Source organism: Calliopsis andreniformis, chromosome 2, assembly GCF_051401765.1.
Source record: "Calliopsis andreniformis isolate RMS-2024a chromosome 2, iyCalAndr_principal, whole genome shotgun sequence".
Classification (NCBI taxonomy): Eukaryota; Metazoa; Arthropoda; class Insecta; order Hymenoptera; family Andrenidae; genus Calliopsis; species Calliopsis andreniformis.
The window spans coordinates 873,530-895,778 of NC_135063.1; the positions used below are offsets into that span (position 1 = coordinate 873,530).

Genomic DNA, 22,249 nt, shown 5'->3' on the forward strand with positions numbered 1-22,249 from the left:
TAATAAATTCACAGGTTTCTTGGTGTAACAATCTAACTGGCAAACTAATAGGTTGGATAACCTATTCTACTGCTTTTCACGATTAAATAATATGGTGTCCCCTCATCTCATTTGTATGCTAGAGGGTTATTAAATTATTGCATCATTATTAATAGTTATTATTATATCATATTGTAACATCCAAAAGATTATTAACCACGCACATTAACCCTTGTGTACTATTCAACATATTATATCATATTTACATCCCTTGAATGGCATGGAACGGAAACTTCAAATGCAGCTAAATAAATAGTTTACAGACATTTTATAACTAAAAATTTGGTGCGCTGACGATACAAGTAATTATTAAAAAGAAATCGATTCATTCGCACTTGTTTAGGTTACAGAATTGACAGTTCTACAATAGGTTATAACTAGCGTTTAAGAGGTATCTAGAATGGAAACAAGATCTCAATATTTCTACTTTTGACCGACAGGGGCAGCAGTTTCGAGGGTTTACAGATTAAATCACTCTGAATATGTAAACCAAAGAGGATTAGATCCTCTTTGATGTAAACATAGTTCTATTGATTTTGTCAGAATTAGATCTAGGGGATGCAGGGAATTTCGAATAAGCTTATGTCGACTTGCTAGAAATATAGTTTTGGAAACTTCGTTCAGGCGCCGCCAGTGTCTAAATCCACGGTTGATAGGGCCGCTTATTTGACGTATAAGCTAACATACCGACATTCTATTTCAATCTAAGTTTTACCACCGACTAGATAATATTGTAATTATTATCTGGTCGGTGGTTTTACTTTAATGCTGTAGCTCAGCTGTTGTAAAATCAGCAGATTACTAATGCTTTTAACTTATTTTTTACGAATAAATATAATTTTCCTTGCTTGTTTGGTACAAGTGTATATAAATATTTTTCTTTAATAAATTTAAGTTACAGAATATATATCGCAAACGTGTAATGGGAAATAGTTCACTGATATAGTGTAGAAAACACACTTTACAAGTGCTATAATTCCATTCTCATGATTTATTGTTTCAGATAGAAATGTTGAAAGTATAAACATTAGTTTCTTAATTTTACAGTAATAAAAGACCATACGTATACCATATGCTTTTATTCCATCTATTATTAATAAAGAGATGTGGCAAAATGCTGCATCTCTCTCTTACCTACCCTATTTTTGACTACTTTATGAACCTGCCAAGTTTCATAAATATTGTAAATTATCACTTCGGGTTATTCCCTTGTTAATTTAATTCAAAATACAATGGCTACTTTATAATCGTTATTAATCTAGACTTCGCACGCCTTAAGCATATGCAAAGGTGATAATAAATAAGTCCTTAAAATTGATAATACATAAGTCCTAACACTGTATTATTTAAAAACGGTCATAATAGTGATTTTAGTGAAATTCGAAACATCAGTTATTAATTGCATACTTATTCGACTCATTTTCAAATATCTTTCTTGAAAACGGAATTTCGTTATTCTTGATTTTCGATTTGTTTTGAGTCATAGAATTTCCTTGATCTTATCTGTACCATGAATTACAGACTATCTTCTATAAACGGAAATTGATTAAATGGCTTAACATTATTTGAAATGTTAGTACAATGAAAGGTAAATATGAAACTGCTAAAAGTTTTTCTCGGATTCTATAATAAAAAGTCACATTGTAATTATCTAAACTATTTGTTTTGTTTGTCACCTTTGTATTACGCATACACAGCTGATATTTTTTCTTTTTATATATTTATAGAAAATGAAATGCAAAATTAATATATGTATGACCCGTCTCTTACCTCACAGTCACTTGTTAATTTCTAACACTTTGTATTCTTAAAATATGGCTTATTTTACAGTATTTACGACCATATAAAAGAGTAGATAAGTACACTATTTTGTCATTAGATGTCGTCTTGTTTTTGTTTCCCCTATACCCTAAAATTATTCAAATTACGTTGCTTTCATATTGTTTCGACGTTGATTTCAATCAACGATTAGTTTGACCTCTAGAACAGGCTTTAAATTTTCCCCTCCCGGTAACCGAATATTTTATACCAGAGGTGGCTAAATCCTGTTATGATATGAGCTATATTTCGCCTATCAAACGTATTCGAGAGCTGTGTGAAACGATGTTTCACAATAGTACAAGTTGTTCAACAATAAATGTGAGAAATTTTAAAGGTTGATTTTACATACCTCAATGGAACAAAAGTAAAAAATAACAAAATTGAGTTTAAGGCTCCGTTTCAGAGTTATCAATTCTTCCAAAAATGGTGTGAAATGTGTCCGATTTGGGGCTTATTTTGCTGTTGGTTCACATATAAGTTATACATAGGGATATCAGCAATATAATTCATTATCAATAGAATAAGACATTTTAGGCATATATTTAAAAATGTATCACTGTTGTATTGGATTAAAAATGCGTACGTCTGTATAGGCCTATTTGTATGTAGGAAAAAGATTAAACAAAACTGATTGTATTATAAATTAATTTTAATAATGTGAATTCAAGAGTCGTAGTAAACTTTTAAAGGAACCGCATATGACTCGCGAGTTGTGGTTTGGTCAATGTTGCCCTATGAATATATTATCCTTATGCTGTAAACTTGCAGCTCAAAAGCAATATTACACTTATATTCTGAAATAATTCGTTTTCATCTTGCTTTGCCCTAACAATGTATGTTGTCATTTTCAAATGAAGGTTCAACCACAATTTCGCTATTCTTAACTGTCTAATTTCATGTTAGGAATTACTCTTTAAATTTTTTTCCACGTGTAGACAAACGTCCCCTATACGTACATATATGAGCTTTCAAACTGAAAATATCAAAGATATTAACAATTAAGATTTTACGTAGTTTTATTTAAAAAACTTGGTTCATTCAATTTTACTTTACTAATGACCATTATTGTTCTTTTTATTGTTCTAATTGAGTTAAAATAACGTCATTTTATGTGTTTGCGACCCTTTCATATTTTGTGCAAAATAAGAATGACGGAAAATGATTATAACTATAAATTATTCATGAAATAATAAACATAACGAAGAGTTCATGGAGGCGAAAATATCACCTTACAAAATATTCAAATTATTTAATATCGAAGTAATTTTTAAGAGAATGTCGAAAGACACGATTGTAATGTATGTATATATACTGAGTGATTCTATTTTAAAGAATAGATAACATTTTCGAACAAATTTGCACATATTCGCAACAATTTTTGACTAACAATACTTTCTACCATGACAAATTTCACAACTAAACATTTGCAGCTTTTCAGTGTATTTTTGTGTATGATACAAACTCTATAGCGCATGAGCGATACGCAAAACGTTACAATTGTGAAAACACCTTTAATGGCACCGGAGAAAAGCGCAGGCCTCGAATCGATCCTCCACCCCCAAAGTATCCAAAGAACAACCCCCGGCCGACGACTCTCTTGTCGACCCAACAACAGTTCAAAAGCATCTGAAAGCAAACATGGCGCTGGATTTTGCAGCCACTTACAAAGTTTTGGTGCTAGGTGATTCGAACGTTGGAAAGACTTGCATCGTGCATCGTTATTGTGATGAACGTTACTACGACACATATATATCGACAATAGGTGAGACGTAATCCTCGTATATTACGGCTGTTTAATATATGCTTCGATACTTAAGGATTGACAAGTTGACGGATTGCTGATATATAGTTTTACAGGATTTTCGTGATAATCAGTTGTATTAGGTGCTATCATGGTGACATTAGCTTCAAATTCAATTGATTTTAAAGACCACAGGGTCATCTCATCATAATGAATTGCACTGGTGATGCGATTTTAACCCTTCAGCTGTAGCTTGTTGACAAGCATATAATGTTATTTTACAGTAGCTCTTTAGTTACCAAATTACCTAGTTCTACTTGTGTTTAAGGACATCCTGTTTTAAGTTAATTGAATGTGTATCAAATTTCGTTTTGGTATATCTATTCTGCATTTTATGGAATTTTTTACTTTTGTTGAATATAACGTATCAAATGGATGAAATTATAATTTTCAAAAACGTAGGTTGAGAAAAATAACAAAAACAAATTTGTTTTCTTTCGAGAAATTTCTATAGTGACGACAAAGATGATTAATATAATCGACCAGCTGATTAGGGGCAGTGTTTTATTGATAATATTTCAAGAAATCATTGCTTATATTTAACAACAATTGTTCAGTATAAAGATGATACGGTTTCAGTACTAGTTTTAGTAACAATTATATTTTCTACATCTGTAGCGATTTAGTGCTATTTCTAATACCAATTTTGGTTTGAACGAAGCTAAGTAATTGTTGTATTTGTATTAAAAGCTTATAGAAAACTGAAGATAATTGAAATTGTTTTTGCTCAAATTTTATTCAATATATTCATTCACGTGACTATTCAATTCGTTTTCAATAGCAAAAGTATGTAATGTGCAAAACATGAAGATAACGAATTTAAATATTCTGCGGATATTTATGTTATGTCTGCGCGTATCTTGCATTCCTATGTGGCAGATAATTACAAAAAACGTTATAACCGATAAGAATTTATTACATTTATTAACTATGCAAAAATATATATATAATGCAAAAGGATGTATACAAACATAGAAAATATCCAAAGTATATGTTATAATATTTATAATATAAAATTAATTTTACCGGAATGTAAAGTGAATTTAAAACTAATGAAATGCTAATTTAAAAATAATTTAACGGTTGCTATGTTGTAAGTATTAAAAACTAATTTATTTAAAGAAATATACATGAATATTTTCGTTAAACTAACACTGGGTCATTATCCACGCATGAGCTTCGTGTTTTATTTGTGTGGTTGATAAGATATAATTCTTTTGTCACATAGTACAGTTTTCACTGTTGAGATAGAGGCTTTCAAGAGTAAGCCATGTTCTTTCGGAAAAGTATTCATAATGTTTCTCTAACAAAGCAAGTTTCAAATATTCGATTTTTGTCACATATTTTGGGAAGAGAATTCCGTTTTAAGATATTTAAAAAAAAATTAAAACAGTAATAAATAGAAAGAAACTGATACGTATTTTGATAATTTTAAAATTCGCATAAAAGAAATCACTCCTATAAATGATTAGTACTATAACTAGAACAAACATATACAAGAATTTTTTCGATCTCTGATTAAATTAAATAATATTAACTCGATATTTGGAATTTTTATCTTCATTTTTTATAACATTTATTCAATATTTTATTTAGTTTGTCGTATTTAAAATAATACAGATGCTATTACCTGACTTTCATAAATAATATTTCAATTACTATATTTTAAGTATATAAATTGAAAAAAATTTGATTTCATAACTTTTATAAATATTGAATCAACAGGTATCGACTTCAAACAGAAAATAATTAATTTGGACGGAACACCGATCAAACTTCAGATTTGGTAAGTGCTGTGTTTATACATATAGTTAACATTTTATTTATTTAATGTGCAATGACTTGTAATTATGCGATGCATTTAAAAATGTATTTCGGAGAGTAGTTATAACGTTTTTCAAAATTGCGATAAAATTATCAGTTCATTCAATGCTTTATTGACATTAATATATTTACAGTATTTCATTTTAGTAAGAATTAATGTTATGAATATTCCACATGGATATAATAAAGTGTATGTAATCCATTACCTTTTTATTCATTCCAAAAAATAATATTTTCAATATTACCATTCAATTCTATCGGTGTTACAAACTTGTTCAGAAGTAATACTGTAAATGTTTTTATCTCATGGTTAGTAAACACTGCCAGCTGTTTAATGTAAAAAAAATTAATAGATGAGAGATGTATATGTAAACGAATAAAGATAAAGCATAAAATTGTGCTGTGTGTGGTGGGACTTCGCCTTTTGCTAACAACTCTGGAGAACTATAATCTGGTATCACATTATGTTTTCATAAATCGACAGTATTATAATGTTTAGAAAAACTTGAGTATTCTTTTGCTTACAGCTTTTAATTATTAATATGAAATTTAACGATAATAAGTTGTAGAATTTCATTTCTCGTATAATTAAGATGCAAATGTAATTAAAGTTTCACGCATAGATCAATATAATTTCAATGCAGACAGGTGTATAAGTCACAACTTTCCAGTATTTGCAATTATCCGCTTCTGCTACTATAGTATTATTCATTGCCTCAATAAATATTGGTTTCTTTTAATAACAAAAAGACAACACAGTCGCCACTTTTATATTTGCTTTATTTTTATTAGTAAAGCATATATCTGGTTGTAAGGCAAAACAATTTGTCATATTTTCAAAAAATTCGACTTAAGGCTTTAATTGAGATTCAGAATATAGAATTTATATTTTCATAAAAGTGAGAATATTTTCGCTTAAATATAAGGATTCAAGAAAATACAAGTCCATAAGATGGTATCTAAGTGGAAAAGTTTCAATACCAATAGCTCAAAAATAAAAATATATAACTTAAATCATTTTGTAGCATGGATATAATGAAGGTACATGATAGAGTTCAACATAATGTATGTATTTGAATATAATAGAAGTTAAACTTTGAAAAGATTACAATCAGAATCTTCTGATATTTTTTACACATTCTCTTTTCCATTCGCACATGCATGAAGCGGTGTGCCGCCAACAATGTCGCCAACAGTGCAGCCAACCGTCGTCTAGGGAATTTAATCTCTAACAATCCCCTCCCATGACTGCATGTCACTCTGCGTAAAAAATATACCTAATTTATGACAATGTCTTTCTAGCTTATCTCTACTTTGTGCTTTAGTTAATATCTGCAGTCATATTTTCCGTTTTTACGTGTTTCAGACGTAAACTGTTGGACGTGACTTCTTGTTTAATAAAATATTATTTTCTATTAATGTGCTTGGTGCGGTTAGTCACTCTATCTTTGAAGACCCAATCAATCACGGCCCTGCTATCTGTTTCTAACACAATCCCCTCTTTATCTTTTGCTTTGATTCATAAATTCTCCAATAACCCGCACAGCCATTTTAATGTCTGCACTCCTTCACATATCGCTATTAGTTCAGACTCGCAAGACGACAGCGCAACCAATCTTTGTTTACCGCTTTTCCAAACCACCGTGCTGCAACCCAGTTTTATTGTATAACCACTAAATGATTTCGCTTCCGCGGTGCTATTTCAACTAGCGTCTGTAGTTAAACAAATATCACAATTAGCTCTCTTATACAGTAAGTTATAACTTTTTGTATTCTTCAGGGACCTATAAACTCCTTTTAAAGCTACTAAGTGTATCTGCTTATAACAATTCGAATATTGCGACAAACTACTCACCGTGAACATAATATTCGGCCTGATTCCTAATGCTAAATACATTAAGGAGCCTAACATCTTCTGAAATACTACCGTTTCCACCTTCAGCGATTGTTTGTGTTCGTCTAGGTTCTGCTGCATATTCATCAGAGTTCTTACTAGATTGCAGTTTTCAAGTCCATATCTTGTTAATATCTTGTCTATATAATCCTATTGTGATAGCTCTACTCCTCTTTCCGTCTCGCGTATTCAAATGTTTAGGAAATTTTTCTCTTTGGCTTTTGTCAATTCAAAGTGGATTCTTAGCTTCGCTATCTTTCCCTCAATCAACTTTGAACTAGACCCAATTATAAGGCAGTCGTTGATATAGAAGCCTAATATTATTGCCCCATGTGCCTTTTCCAACCTGTAGATGTATGGATCTTTTTCCAATCTTCTGCATCCTAGCTCGATTAGTGTGTCGTTTATTTTTCGGTTCCAATAATATTCAGACTGAGAAAGTTCATAGAGGCTTTTTTTAAACGACACACTTTTGCCGCGTCTATTTCCATATTTTTGGGTTGCTCCATAAAAATATCTTTTTCCAGCTTCCCATATAAGTACGTGGATTTTACATCGTATTGCCTTATTTCCCATTTAAGAATGCTAGCTATCACTAATAGTATTCTAGTACTTTCCAATTTTGATACCGCTGCAAAGGATTCTTTAAAGTGTATTCCTGGTCTTTGACCACTTCCAACCACCACTAGTCTGGCATTGAATTTCGTATCTGTGTCGTCTTTCATTTTCTTCGTGTTGTGGATTTACTTACTTTTTATTATTTTCATGTTATCTTTTCTCGGTACGACCTCTCAGACTTTATGTTTTGTATTTTCTCATCTATTGCACGTATCCATTTTTCGCTTTCACTTAACTTCAAGGTTTCTTCGTGATTCCTCAGGATAGGTATGTTCTGTTGTGCTAGACCGGCTTGTTGTTTCCTTTCTTCGATCCGATTAGAGCGTCTCGCTACTTAGAGCTTAAGCCTCTCTTCATTTTCCTTTCTCTCCCTCTGAAACTCAATTTGTCTATTGATGTTTGTAATATCTGGCCTGCGTCCTTTTCTAGCAACTTCTTTCGATCTTTGTGTTTGTTCATCATTTCGGTCTTGAAGTGAGTTTCTCTCTTTCTCTATATTAATGTCGTTCCATTCGTTTTGTAGGTTATCTGTTCCCTCTTGCTCGTTTCCATTTTCTTGATTTTCTTCTGGTGTATTTCTACTGATGTCTTCAGTCGACCATCCTACTAAAATTTCAATGTCTGGTTCCTCAGATCGTTTCTCCTTTCTCTGTACCAGTAATTAGCCACCCTTTGTACATGTTCATCGAACTTTGCTGTTCTGGCTACTAAGTACATGAAAACAATAAAAAAATAGAAGACCTCACAAAAAAATAGGAAATTACAATAAAAAAAAATATGTGAAATCAACATGTGCTGCAAGTACATAAAGGTGCTTTCCAGCAATGTGCAAAGGCGACACTATGTAATGTAATGTAAGATTCGGCGCTTTCCAACTATACTTAAGATGACACAACTATGCACAGCTAAAATGCTGTGTTCAACTTGGCGTGGCCAGGCAAGGTTAAGGTGTCGATGAATAAGAATTATTTAGAAATTGCAAACTAATGAAAGTGCGCGCAATGTGTTATAACTTTATGTAAATTGATGAGTTAGTTGCACGTCTGTGAAAGGCAAGGTATTGATGTTGATAAATGACCTAAGAAATATTTTAAAATGTAACATAATGAAAATCCACTCATATTGTCAGAGTTGAAAACCTGCGAGAGAAGGTATGGTATTGATGATCTGAGAACATCTTGCCTGGCCACGCCAAGTTGAACACAGCATTTTAGCTGTGCATAGCTGTGTCATCTTAAGTATAGTTAGAAAGCACCGAATCTTAGATTACATTACATAGTGTCGCCTTTGCACATTGCTGGTTGCACAGTGCAAAGCACTTTTATGTACTTGCAGCACATGTTGATTTCACATATTTTTTTTGTATTATAATTTCCTATTTTTTTGTGGGGTCTTCTATTTTTTTGTTGTTTTCATGTACTTGGCGTAATTTTTTTATTTTTGTGAAGTTTTTTGTGGGGATCTCACTTCTTTTTTCAAAGATCATCAACAGCCATGAACTGTCTTATCACGGGGCGGAATTAAGGATACATTCTTACATTAGTAAAAACCATACATTTTTATTGTAATTCTTTTTTTAATATTTATTATATCAATATTTGAAATTTCTGTTACATCACAGAAGATAAATTTATCAACTAGTTAATTACAAACTGAAAGCAGTTAAACAATCAAATAATAATGTTTTAAATGAGAATACGCATGTCACCACGTGCGAATGAAAGTGCTTCTCCGTTCTATAACCTTCTATTGCAGATTGCAGATAACCTCCATGCCAATCCAGTTATGTTATATAATAAGGACCAATTAGGAAAACTGCAAACAACTTCTCTGAACAAACTATTATTATTTTTTTACTTTATTTGAAAACTAAAATAAAAAACGAGAAATTTGTAATAAACACTAATAAATAATAGAAGTACAAACAAACGTTACTTTAAATTTATGCACTGTAAAATTTAAACGTGTGAAAAGCCTTCGTATCGTATAATATACGACACAAACATAATGAAGAACCACAGAAGAATAAATTTACAAACTGAAATTAAATTCTCCATTCTATAACTGTATAACTTACTACAGATTACCTCCATGCCGGTTGCGTCCGAAATGTCACTCGACAAGTTCTCTATCCAATGACGGCCGCCGAGCCCTGCCGAATGATCCCGAGAGTCGACGAACGAAACATGTGTTAATTCCTTTTGGCTGAACGTGTCGTGTAACGCGATGCCGAATGATCCCGAGAGTCAACGAACGAAACATATGTTAGTCCTTTTGGCTGAATGTGTACGTGTAACGCGTATGCGTATTATGTTGACGAAAATTTGTTAATTTGTTATGTTTGACGAAAAATCATACAATTTTCGACTGATCCATAATATGATATTACGATATCTCTGTCATAGATTGACCGATTTTATAAAATTTGATCTTATTGGAAAGCTCAGATGCTGTTTACATAAGAAAAATGTTTTTAAATTTAAAAAATATTGCCCGTGAGATGAGATATTAATGAAATAAGTTTCAGGTAAGGTTGGAATTGCCGATTCTCCTGTAAAGATACACGGCAGCGACAGTCGACATATACAGGATGCTCTTCTTCATGTACTTGGCGTCAAGACGCTACCGCGTCTCTAGATATCCCCTTGTATTATTCGAGTACCTGACGAAGATGCCTTTCTTCGCTGTGGGTCTCAATTTGCTCCTATCCACTTTTGGTACGTGGTAGTACGCTATGCAACCAAATGTTTTTAGATAGGATACTGTAGGTTTGTAACCGTTCCATTTTTCCTGCAGTATTCTGTCCCGATCAGTTTTGGTTATCGAGATATTTCTTAGATGTGTCACAGTGATTGCTGATTCGCCCCAAAATTCTTCTAGTACTGCATCTATTAACATGATACGTACCTTGTCTAGAATTGTCCTATGAGCCCTCTCGGCTACTCCGTTACTCTGTGGGTTGTGTGGTACAGTCCTTTGATGCGATATTTCCTTTACTTTGAATAATTCTTCAAAGTTCTTGTTAACGAATTCTCTTCCATTGTCTGAGCGTACTCTTTTAATTTTTGCATTCAATTTGTTTTCATATTTATTTGCATATTGTACGAAATAGTCATATGTCTCAGCTTTGTTTTTTATTAGAAACATTTTAATATATTTATTATATTCGTCAACTATGATGAACATGTACCTGCTACCTCCCATCATCACCACTGACATCGGTCCATACAAGTCAATAAGAATTAACTCAAGTGGGCTTTTCGTTTGGGTTTCGATTATTCTTTTATGGGGTTTCTGGACCATCTTCCCCATTACGCGTGATTCGCATATCTCCAATCTTCTGAGTCGGTAGTCCAAATTTCTTACGGTTTCTTTAGACTGCATGCGGTCTAAGTATTTCTTACACAGATGTCCTAGTCACCTGTGCCAGCGCATTTTACTATAATGGTGGCTGTCTCCGTGGTCATTTTGCATCTTTCCACAGGTTTTACATTAAATGTAAATATACCACCCTCTTCGCATGTTTTAGCTATCACTACGATCTCAGAGTCGGTTAATTTAGCGATTTTATTTCCAAAATGCACATTGACTTCTTCATGATTTAATTTACTCACTGATAACAAATTGGAGCGCAAATAGGATACATATAAAATATCCTTAATTCTAATAGTTTCATCTCTATTATTTATTTGGATAGAGATTCTCATGTCTTCTATTGCTTCTGCTTGTAGTGTCCTGTTATATTCCGTTAGTTCGACTCTGGCTTGGCACGATCTGATATTAGTCATCCTTCTTATGTTCGAAGAGATGTGTGATGATAATCCCGAATCAAGTGTTCACTCCTCTTTACAGTGTTAGCTAATGACAGTTTTACTGAGGATTGCATGTTCCACTGCTTGAAACGTGCGTTCTTTCCTATATCGTGTCAACATACTGCTCTGTTCTCTCCTCGATCTTCTACCACCACCTGAATAGTTACGACCTCTATTACTGGTGGTCTGCGGTTTCTTGTCATTGCGTTAGTAGCAATGTTTAGCTATATGGATTTTCCTACCACATATATAGCATCCACCGTATGTTGTATTTTGGGTGTGCCTTGTAGCTCGGTGTGCTTTCTCATCTTTGCTGTTCCCTGGGATATCGATGTTACAGTTATACTTTAAGCGAGCTTCCTCTTCTCACAAAATTTAGTGTATCTGATCCAATTTAAGAGATCTCTGCATCCTCAAGGCAGTAGTCACCTGTTGAAATCTTATGTCGATACTTCGCATAACGTGATACATCACTTCTCTTTCTTCTATGGAATATCTTATGCTTGCGCTCCTGAACGCTATGTTTTCGGCTCTTGTAATATACTCGTCTACCGATTCATTTACACCCATTTTTATATTTTTTAAATTCTAGACCTATGTGAATTCTTCGATCAACTTCATTACCTATATACGCTTTTTTCAATTGTTTCCACACTAGTCGGCCCGAACATTCGGTTAAGAATTGTCCTGCCTGTTCATCCGATAATGTTGTTATTATTATATCCCGAAGGCTTTATCGTTCTTGCTTTCCCACGTGGCTCTTAGCTTTCCTCCTGCTGATTCTGGATCATCGCTCTCCAGTGGAGGTTCATTTTCCATAACCTGATGATATAACTTGCGTGCCCGTAAGTTTGCCTTCACCTTCAGTGATCAGACATTGTAATTTTTTTCATTTAAGGGTTTTATTCTGCTTAGCAACATTGCTACATTTTCAGCCATCATGTAGCTTATACCTTCCAATGCGATACTTCTAACTGCGTATTTAGGTACCACGTGCCCTTCCTTACCTCCACTCGCGCCTTGCCACACGTTTAGCGTAACCACAGTCTGCTACTATTTGTAGCGTGGATATAATGAAGATACATGATAGAGTTCAACATAATGTATGTATTTGAATATAATAGAAGTTAAACTTTGAAAAGATTGCAATCAGAATCTTCTGATATTTTGCACATACTCTCTTTTCCATTCGCACATGCATGAATCGGTGTGCCGTCAACAATGCCGCCAACAGTGTAGCCAACCGTCGTCTAGGGAACTTAATCTGTAACACATTTAACCTTACAACCAGAGATACAGCAGATGCAGATACATAATTCGAATCATTCGCAAAGTATTAAAACTTAAAACTTACTTTAATTGTAATAATTGTTTCCAAGGACTACAAGTTCAACCAACGAGAAATTAATTACGACGTATTACGCTGACATTTTTGTTATGATTTTAATAAGCTTGGCTTAGATTTTGCGTATTTTAATAAGTTATATATACATATTTCACATATTGTTTACTAATAAAGAAATAAAACGTTATTGGATATGTATACATTTCATTTTTGTTAATACACACCATATCGGTCGAACGAAAATAGAAGTTTCATAGACCATCTACCAACTGTCGCTCTCGTAAAAGCGAAACTATATATTATGTTATGTCCTATAAAAAGGAATATCGTGCTATTTCATCAAACATGTTCGATTAAATGTGCATCGTTTTATTAAAATTATATAATTGATACAATTGTATAATGTTGTGAAAGGCATTTCCAAAAAATGTTTTGTTTTAAGCTAGGCAATTGCGATTATGTACAGGGTGTAACATGCATACGTTTCAATATTTTAAAGGGTAGTAGGGGACCTTAAATGGGTCACAAAATGTCCTATAATATAGTATTCAATCTGCTTCCGTTTTGCAGTAATAATGCTTCAAGGTTAACATGTTTGTATAGTAAACTACGAGTCGGAAGTTTTTGTAATTTTGCGGATACATTAAAAGGGAGCAATAGAAGAAAAAAGTCTTAATACGTTTTATTGTATCTCTTACATTTTAATTTTGATAAAGCTTTAAAGATTGAAAATGCTTGCGGAAAAGAACGTAACACACATAGATGTAGTGGTAACTAAAAGACTGTCAGCAGTCAGCTGTTCAAATGTCTGAATCAGTGTTCGACAGAGCAAGGATCATTTATAATAATAGGAGTCCCATTGAAAGACTTGTGTCTTAAAATTTTTTGGATACTTTTTTTGGGTGGGTGGGGAGTTAATATTTTTGGGTGCTTTTTTGAAGGGATTAATTTTTTTGAAGATTTTCTGTGGGATTAATGTTTTTTGGATGCTTTCTTGGCTGGATTAATTTTTTTGGAAATTTTTTGTGAAAACCAAAGTTTAAACCGAACTCAGCTACTTCGTGTTTTTATATTAAAAATTTTTTTTTATGGGCGATTTCACTTATTTTTGCTATTGGTATGCAGAACATTGTTATTTCTCTACATTATAGCGTGCCCATGTGTCTTTTCCTTACTTATTATGTATATGTATTGTAATTTCTCATAGTGTATTGTAATATGTTTTCTAACATAAATATATAAGCGTCTTTGGCACTTCGTGGTCAACGTGTCTGACAAATGTTACAGTTATTAGCATGCATCTATGTAAAATTATTTTACCTTAGGGGACAAGTATGTCTTTTATAAATAGATTCGGCATGATGAAGTATAACACTAATAATTTTGTACGTGTTTTGGAATGTCGTAGCAAGTACAATTGTGATGTTACATTTATTAATTTTTGAAACGATTATTAATAATACCTGATTACTCATGAGCAACCTCTCCTCCAAAATTTAACATTACATTAACTTACTCTTTATTGTGTAATAACTTCTCCCGTGTTAGGGCATGTTATTACAAGCATCCTCGATTTTTTTAATTTATTGCTTCTGTTATTTTTTTTTATTATTATTCTTATATATATATTAACCTTTATTGTTCATTTTTTTGTTCAAAACTTGACCGATTTTTACAGCTTCCTAGCTGCGTAGCTGAATCCATCTAGTGGCAAAAGCATGAAAGCTAGAAAACTACCTAGCGACAAAAATGTGAAAGCTAGGAAAAAGTATCGCCGTCGGACAAAACTATGTTAAATTACTTTTTTACGTAAAATTAATACTCTGATATCTCAGCTCTCCCTATTCCAATTTACATGTCTGAGGATTCATTTTAGGCGTACGTGCTTAACAATGTAGCAATCGTTAAAATCCATTACACACTGTGTCAAAAGAATAAATCGCTAATCAAAGTTTTTGGACGTTATGGCCGCAGAAAAGATGCACTGCTAGCGTCACGCGCCATTCAACTACTTGGCGCGAGACAATGTCGAGTCTCTTGATACATCATAGCTCTTGTAGCTGTTTTCACGTCTCTACACCATAGCTCGACAATCTGAGAATCTGAGCTAATCTTTCAATTTATTGTAGCTACATTCAGGTCTGTACACTATCGTCACGCATGCGCATTGAAAATTGGGACCTCAGAAATGCCGGAGTTTTGCCTCTGTAAGAATCGTTTGTGCTGCTGTTATCGATTTTAGACCACTTATAGACACGGCCTGTGTATACTGCGTGCATAGGAACTTCAGGAATAGAATGAGGCAAAGATAACGTGAAAAGTGTGATGTCACATGTGGGCAAAAGATGATTTAAAATGGTTGACACGACATACGAGCTACGAACATCTTGATTACTCCATTTCAATATTGAATTCATATTATTAAAAATGGTATAAACATGCTCTGTTGTAATTTTATTACTTGTTTAAGCTAAAATAAGTTTTAAGAAAATAATTAGCCGCACATCTTTTACAGAATATTATCAATATCGTAATATTGAATTCAAATAAATTTTGCAAAATTATAATCTCCAAAATATGTTATAATGAGTGTTATTTAAAATTATAAAAGTAAAGTAAAAACTAATGACTAGCATATATACTTATAAAAAATATTTATTATCTTGTATACTTTAAAAACTACATGACATATTTATTTATTTATTTCTTACAAAAATTAACAACATATTCAAGTCGAGCATTAAAATAGTTTTACATGTTTAGAACATTGGTGTATCACTTTTTTGAAAATGCATAAGTAGTATATATCGTAATAGCATAGCTTATACAACTTGTCCACATCTGACGTTACGTAGATGTTTTATCTTAGTAGGGAAATTATCTGACGGCGTGTCTATAAGTGTATATGATTCAAGTTATCGATAAATATATCATGTTACCGCGCATGGGCGAGACTAATATGAACACAAGGAAGATGGTTACCTTTCGGAGAATAGTGCTCTATGAAGATATTGCAAAAAAATTTTTCTACTACAATAAATTTCCGCTAAAAATCTCTTTTGTTTTCGTAATGTATGCCCCAAAACAAATCGATTGGTATATAACAAGTTGAATTTCGCGCCCTCTGACTTTGCTGAGAATATTTCAAATTTTTAATTTGATTATAAATAATTAATGAAGCCTTAAACACCAAATCACAATTTTTGATTTTCGCCTTATTTTGACCTCTAGAATCGCATCTTAAAATTTTTCCCACCTGTGCACGAACACCGTGTATGCAGGATATCCCAAACAAAGTGCTGGAGCTCTTAAGAGGGGATTCCTGGGTGTGATTTTAACCAACTTTTTCTTTTCCAGAAATGTCTCCTGAAGCTTTGTTAACTAGTTATTAACGAAAAACATCGACCAATCAGAGAGCGTAGATAGCGATCGCTGGGCCGACCAGTGACGGTACAGAAGCTATGCATAGCGTTTGCTCTCGCCGTTCTCGAGACTTGTATAAGAAACTCAAGGTCTCTACGTTATTGCCCAATTTTTCTTAAACTCTTGGATGAAAAATTATGAAAAAAATTAGGGGCACGTTAGCTATTGCGACACAAATTATGGAATTGTCTCAGATTTTTAAATTAATTACCCAAGTTGTACAAAATAAAAAATGAGAGAAAAAATTGAAAAATGCCGATTTTGTATTGTAGCAATACTGAAATAATAATCATATTAATTCAGCAGATAAATATCACTAATACTATTGGTCTCAATTTTGTTCACATTTTTCAATTTGATGATTTTTATTTCTTTAACTATGACGCACTAAACGAAAAAGTGGCCAAAAAATTCCAGATAGGAGAATAAGTAGACATACAATTGTGATCGTTGAAAATCACCCATTCGGAGGAGAACTCATCTGCTGCTTGAACACTTCCTCCACTGGATCACGTTGCCAATCCCGGTTTTTGAGGGATAAAGCAGTGGTAGCGTAGGACCTGTTAATGGCAGGTATATGGCATCACAGAAATACATCTTACGTTTATAACTATTTAGAAGTCTCTTTCCTCCTGTTGACCAAATTAGACATCTGTTGACTAAATGTTTAACGCCGAGTAACTTTCCCTAATTCGTATTTTTACGTCGGGAACTTCCATATTTCCACTCTTTCAATGCATCCAAGGGTTCATAGGGGTGACCGCGACGCAAACCTGGCGGTCTTCGGTCTCGGTTACCAATGGCTCCTTCGAACTTGCAGAGTAATACCTGTGAATATAAACGGCCACATCTGCGAGACGTTCGTTACTGTCTCTTACACTAATCGGATATGCCTTTGCTTTCCCCCATGAATTTGTCTGCGACTTTTTCGATCTGAAGAAGAAACTACCACCTCCACGAAAAAAATCTGACCGAGAACAACTCTCTCTCCGTCATGCCAACTGATAAATCGAATTTGAGTATTTTGAAGAAGTGACATCTCTAAGAAGTCGCACCTAGAACGATGCGGGGCAGGAGCAAGAGACTTCAGAAAAAATCGTCAAGTGACAGCAGAGTGTTATAAACGTGAGGTGTATTTTTGTGGCGTCGTATACCTGCGATCAGCAGGTCCTATGATACTACTGCTTTATCCCTAAATGATCGGGATTGGCAGCGTGACCCAGTGGAGGAAGTGTTCAAGCAGCAGGTGAGTTCTTCTCCGAATGGGTGAGTTTCAACGATTGCATGTCTACTTATTCTCCTATCTGGAATTTTTTGGCCACTTTTTGGTTTAGTGCGCTATAGTTAAAGAAATAAGAATCGCTGGTTACGTAATTTTTATGGATTACGTTTTGCAATATATGTCATTTACGGGTTAGTTTTACATTTTATATGAATCAAACATTTTGATACAATTTCCAATGTTTTCATATGCATACGAATAGTGTAGAATCCGTAGAAACTACGGAAACATTGCTTTTTATTTTTTTATTGTAGTGTATCATCAAATTGAAAAATGTGAACAAAATTGAGAACAATAGTATTAGTGATATTTATCTGCTGAATTAATATGATTATTATATCAGTATTGCTACAATACAAAATCGGCATTTTTCAATTTTTTCTCTCATTTTTTATTTTGTACAACTTGGGTAATTAATTTAAAAATCTGAGATAATTCCATAATTTGTGTCGCGATAGTTAACGTGTCCTTAATTTTTTTCATAATTTTTCATCCAATAGTTTAAAAGAAATTGGGCAATAACGTAGAGACCTTAAATTTTTTGTACAAGGTTCGAGTATGTTGAGAGCAAACGCTACGCATAGCTTCTGCATCGTCACTGCTCGGCCGAGCGCTCGCTATCCGCGATCTCTGATTGGTCGACGTTAGTCGTTAATAATTCGTTAACAAACAACCTTCAGAGGATATTTATGCAAAGGAAGAAGTTGGTTGGTTAATCACTCCAGGAATCCGCACTTAACAGTTCCCACACTTTGTTTGGGACACCTTGTATCTACGCCATACAGTGTATTTCAGGACGGTTGGTACAAAGGAGTAGAGGATGATTCTATGTGTAAAAATAAGTCAAAAGAAAAGGATAACATTCTTTCGTTTAAGATTTCGTTTTCGCACAAGAATGCGTTTGAAAATTAGTCGAGTGTAGGCATAAGTATATGTCTTAAAAGCATGCATTTAGGATTTGTTAGAAGCATATTTCTATCCTCGCGATAGCTACAAGTCATAAATTTCGGTCGACACGATCGTTGCAATATCCTTGTAACTAGAGAAGGATTAGTATATTTGTTTCTCGCTCTGCGACGCTTGCGTTCCTTGTTGACATTTGAAATTTAAATGGACGAAATAGTACAGTTCGATAAGGATATCTTCGTAGGATGTCGTAGAAACGTTCTCACTTATTCTATTCTATTCATTCACTAATTCCTCAACTTCAGCCACTGCAGCTCCTACGGTGAAGAATTAAGGTGTGCGGGAAAGTGTACCAGCCGCGTTAGAAGCACGGCGTAATTCCCGAACCGCGTAGTTCTAACAAGACAGTACTGTATTCGGGAACATCCTACTAAAACGCGTTCTCTGTGAATACCAGCAAAGTATCTATATATGATGGAGCGCGGTTACAATTTCGACAATGCTTCTGATAGCTTATAGAATTACACTCAAATTTTTAATTAGCTGTTGGTCGATGCCTGTAATTTTTGAATTTATAACATGATTTTTAAAAAAAACGTCGAGCCGTGTTGGTGTCATTCGTGAACTTATATTCCGGCTTTGGCATATCCATAATAAGACCCAACTTTTATCTAAAATATTGAATTTTAACTTTCAGTTTCATCTTTAATAATTTGAACGAGTAGATCATTTAGCTTTTCTGGTGTAGCTTTACAAGTATAACATTTTTAAGCTGAGGTACTGTTCGTAAGTACATTTTTCCATCGATCGTGGTCAATAATAATGTGTATTTAATTTCTTTTTGTTGTCTTTTAATAATTGATTCATTAAGGTTCAAAGTTGTATAAACGCAACATTTCATTTGCCATTTTGTCTAGGAAACTTACATTACTCAATTCTACTATCTCATCTTACGGTTATGTTCCGTTTATGCAACTTTGGGCCTTAATTACAGTTATCACTGTTAGTTTTTCGGGAGTACGCCGTGATACTCAGTATCAGTGTGTGTCTCTTGACCCCCCTGATGAAGCTAATTGCAATATTAGCGAAACGTTGGGTAAATAATTCCAAATGGACACGGCGTACTCTCGAAAAACTAACAGTGATAACTGTATGATGCCGGGCCGTGAAAGTCTCAAATCTTTGATTGGGCCTTAATTGGTTAAATGTTTTATTCGTAAACGAACGATTTGATTTTGAACAGCTCGAACTTCCGACCTTAGATGTTGAGTTGATTCTTTGCCAAATAAAAATTTTATTTATCAATAGTAGTGAGTTGATGAACACGATGAATTTTACCAAATAGAGCCTAACATTATTAAGTTTTACTGCTACTAATGAGATAAAAAATAGATATTCATCAGAATTTTCATTAGAGGAAAAGTTTTGCTTATATGTACTGTGACAGTACAAGACTTTTTCAACTCTTGAAAATGGATTTGTGAGTAATAATAGTCGATATATCCAATGGCCCAGAACTTCTTGTAAAACTTTCGCTGCACTAATTTCTGATATGCTATGATGAGAAAGCAAATATACCCTCTTAACACGTTGAGCGCTACGCGTATTTCTAAGACAATCCCGTTCAGGCCACGCGCGCCGCTTCGATTGAAGAGCTGGTATGACAAAGAAAACATTCCACCGAGCAGAATTGCAAGAAGATCCGGAAAAAAACACAAACTCGAAAGAAAATCGGGAAAAGTCTCTGAAGTTCGAAAGTACTGTAAATTATGTTATGACAAAAATGTAAGAAAAGATGGTAGAGTGATGGCAAGGAGAAAGACCAAGCGTGTTGTAACATTTTGTGATACTTGTGAAGGAAAACCATTTTTATGTTTGCCGTGTTACAATGAATCCCATTAATCCTGTAATGATACCAAATTAAGTAAATTTTAAATAAATTTTCTGTAATTCCGTAAAATAGTGTAAAATTTTATAGTTCTCATGTTACACGCTGTCAGCCACCGATGGGTGACGCGGCCTAAACGGAAAGTCTAGTGTCAGCCACCGATGGCTGACATGGCGCTCAACGTGTTAAAATTGATTAAGGAGTAATATGAAGGGTAAATTTTGTTCACACAATTTTATATGGAAAATATGTTTGTTTTGAGTCCATATAAAAAGCTACAGCTTCATCTGTTATAATCGAACGTTGACATTCTTCGTTGTAGTTATTTTATTCCCGATGCAGCTTGTTGTGGAGATTTTGATAACTGTACTACGTTTGCCAGTAATATGCAGTGAAATTTCTGCAGCAAACGTCAGTTTTTCAATAGAATGGTTTTCAATTAAAACTGTTATAATATAATAACAGAGGAAAAGTATTGCAATGAGTCAAATTTCGACTTCCTTTTTTGTTTATATTTCTCAATGTTCGAGGTCCCTGTGAGTTCAACAAGCAAAAACATCGATGACTAAATTCTGTATTCTGTATGTCTGGATGTATGCGTGCGTGTGTATGTTGACGTCTATTTTGTTGTATATATCTTGACTGAAAAATTTCATGGAATTTCATGAAATTTGGTATAGCGGTTTCTGTGTATACTACTAGAGTTGGAAAATATTTGGTCAAGGGCGAAGCGTGATTTATGGGAGCACATATACATGTTGGCGTCTATTTTGCTGTATAACTCTAGACTGTGTTATCGGAACACTACAGAAAATTGTGTTATGTCAAGTTTTTAGCACATTATGAAAAAATAGCATTGGCAAAAATGAGCGTTCTCAAAGACCCCCTTTCACCCCTAAAAATAAAAATGCTATGTTCTTATAATAAACTGTTCATGCGATGTCGCGAAAGTATCATTTGACGTCATAACTAGACGGGCGGTCGTTTCGAGCGGTAGAGATCGACCTTGCGGGTTCTTTCTCTTTTAAAGTGCTGAAGTACACCTTACCTAGACTTATTTTGGGAGTGAGGGAGGAGTTAGGAGAGTGGTAGACTCCTCTTTCATTAGACAATTTAGTGTATTTCACAGTGTATATAAGTTACATACCAGATCTCCCTTGTTTTGAGTATAATGAGATCGTTGTCCCCTATAGGTTTAGCGTAGCCGTCAGACACTCGTGATCACGGTGTTTGCTTCTCTCGCAACTTCTCTTCATCGGACTCACTTCCCTGTCTTGAACTTCACGGATTCTCTTGACGCGGTCTAAGGAGACAGATTTCGACTTTGCCGAGTACATACTCGTGGTATCTTTCGACTTTTCGTGGTCCATGCTACTCGTTACAGTACGCCATCACTGTTACGCTGTTACAGTTCTCGTGTGGTTGATAATCAGAGATTCATTCTGATTCTCGACATGACTCGACTCAAGTATCTCAACTGTATATTCAACCTGCGCGCTGTCGTTCGTTAATCTTATATTATTTCCTTTTTGAGTCATAACTTAAAGAGGGGGAACGCTCGTATATTGTTTAGCCGAATCAGCTTGGCAAAATTTA

At 33.9% G+C, this 22,249-nt stretch overlaps 1 protein-coding gene across 1 annotated transcript in view; it reads left to right on the forward strand.

Annotated features, from left to right (window-relative positions):
* Window positions 1-3,487: 3,487 nt before the first annotated feature.
* LOC143188030 (ras-related protein Rab-8A-like) overlaps window positions 3,488-22,249 on the forward strand; it is a 28,034-nt gene continuing 9,272 nt past the window's right edge. The window contains exons 1-2 of the mRNA XM_076392057.1: window positions 3,488-3,622; window positions 5,387-5,447. Coding sequence (XP_076248172.1) covers window positions 3,499-3,622; window positions 5,387-5,447 — 185 coding nt within the window. The 5' untranslated portion in view covers window positions 3,488-3,498. The remainder of the gene's footprint in view (window positions 3,623-5,386; window positions 5,448-22,249) is intronic.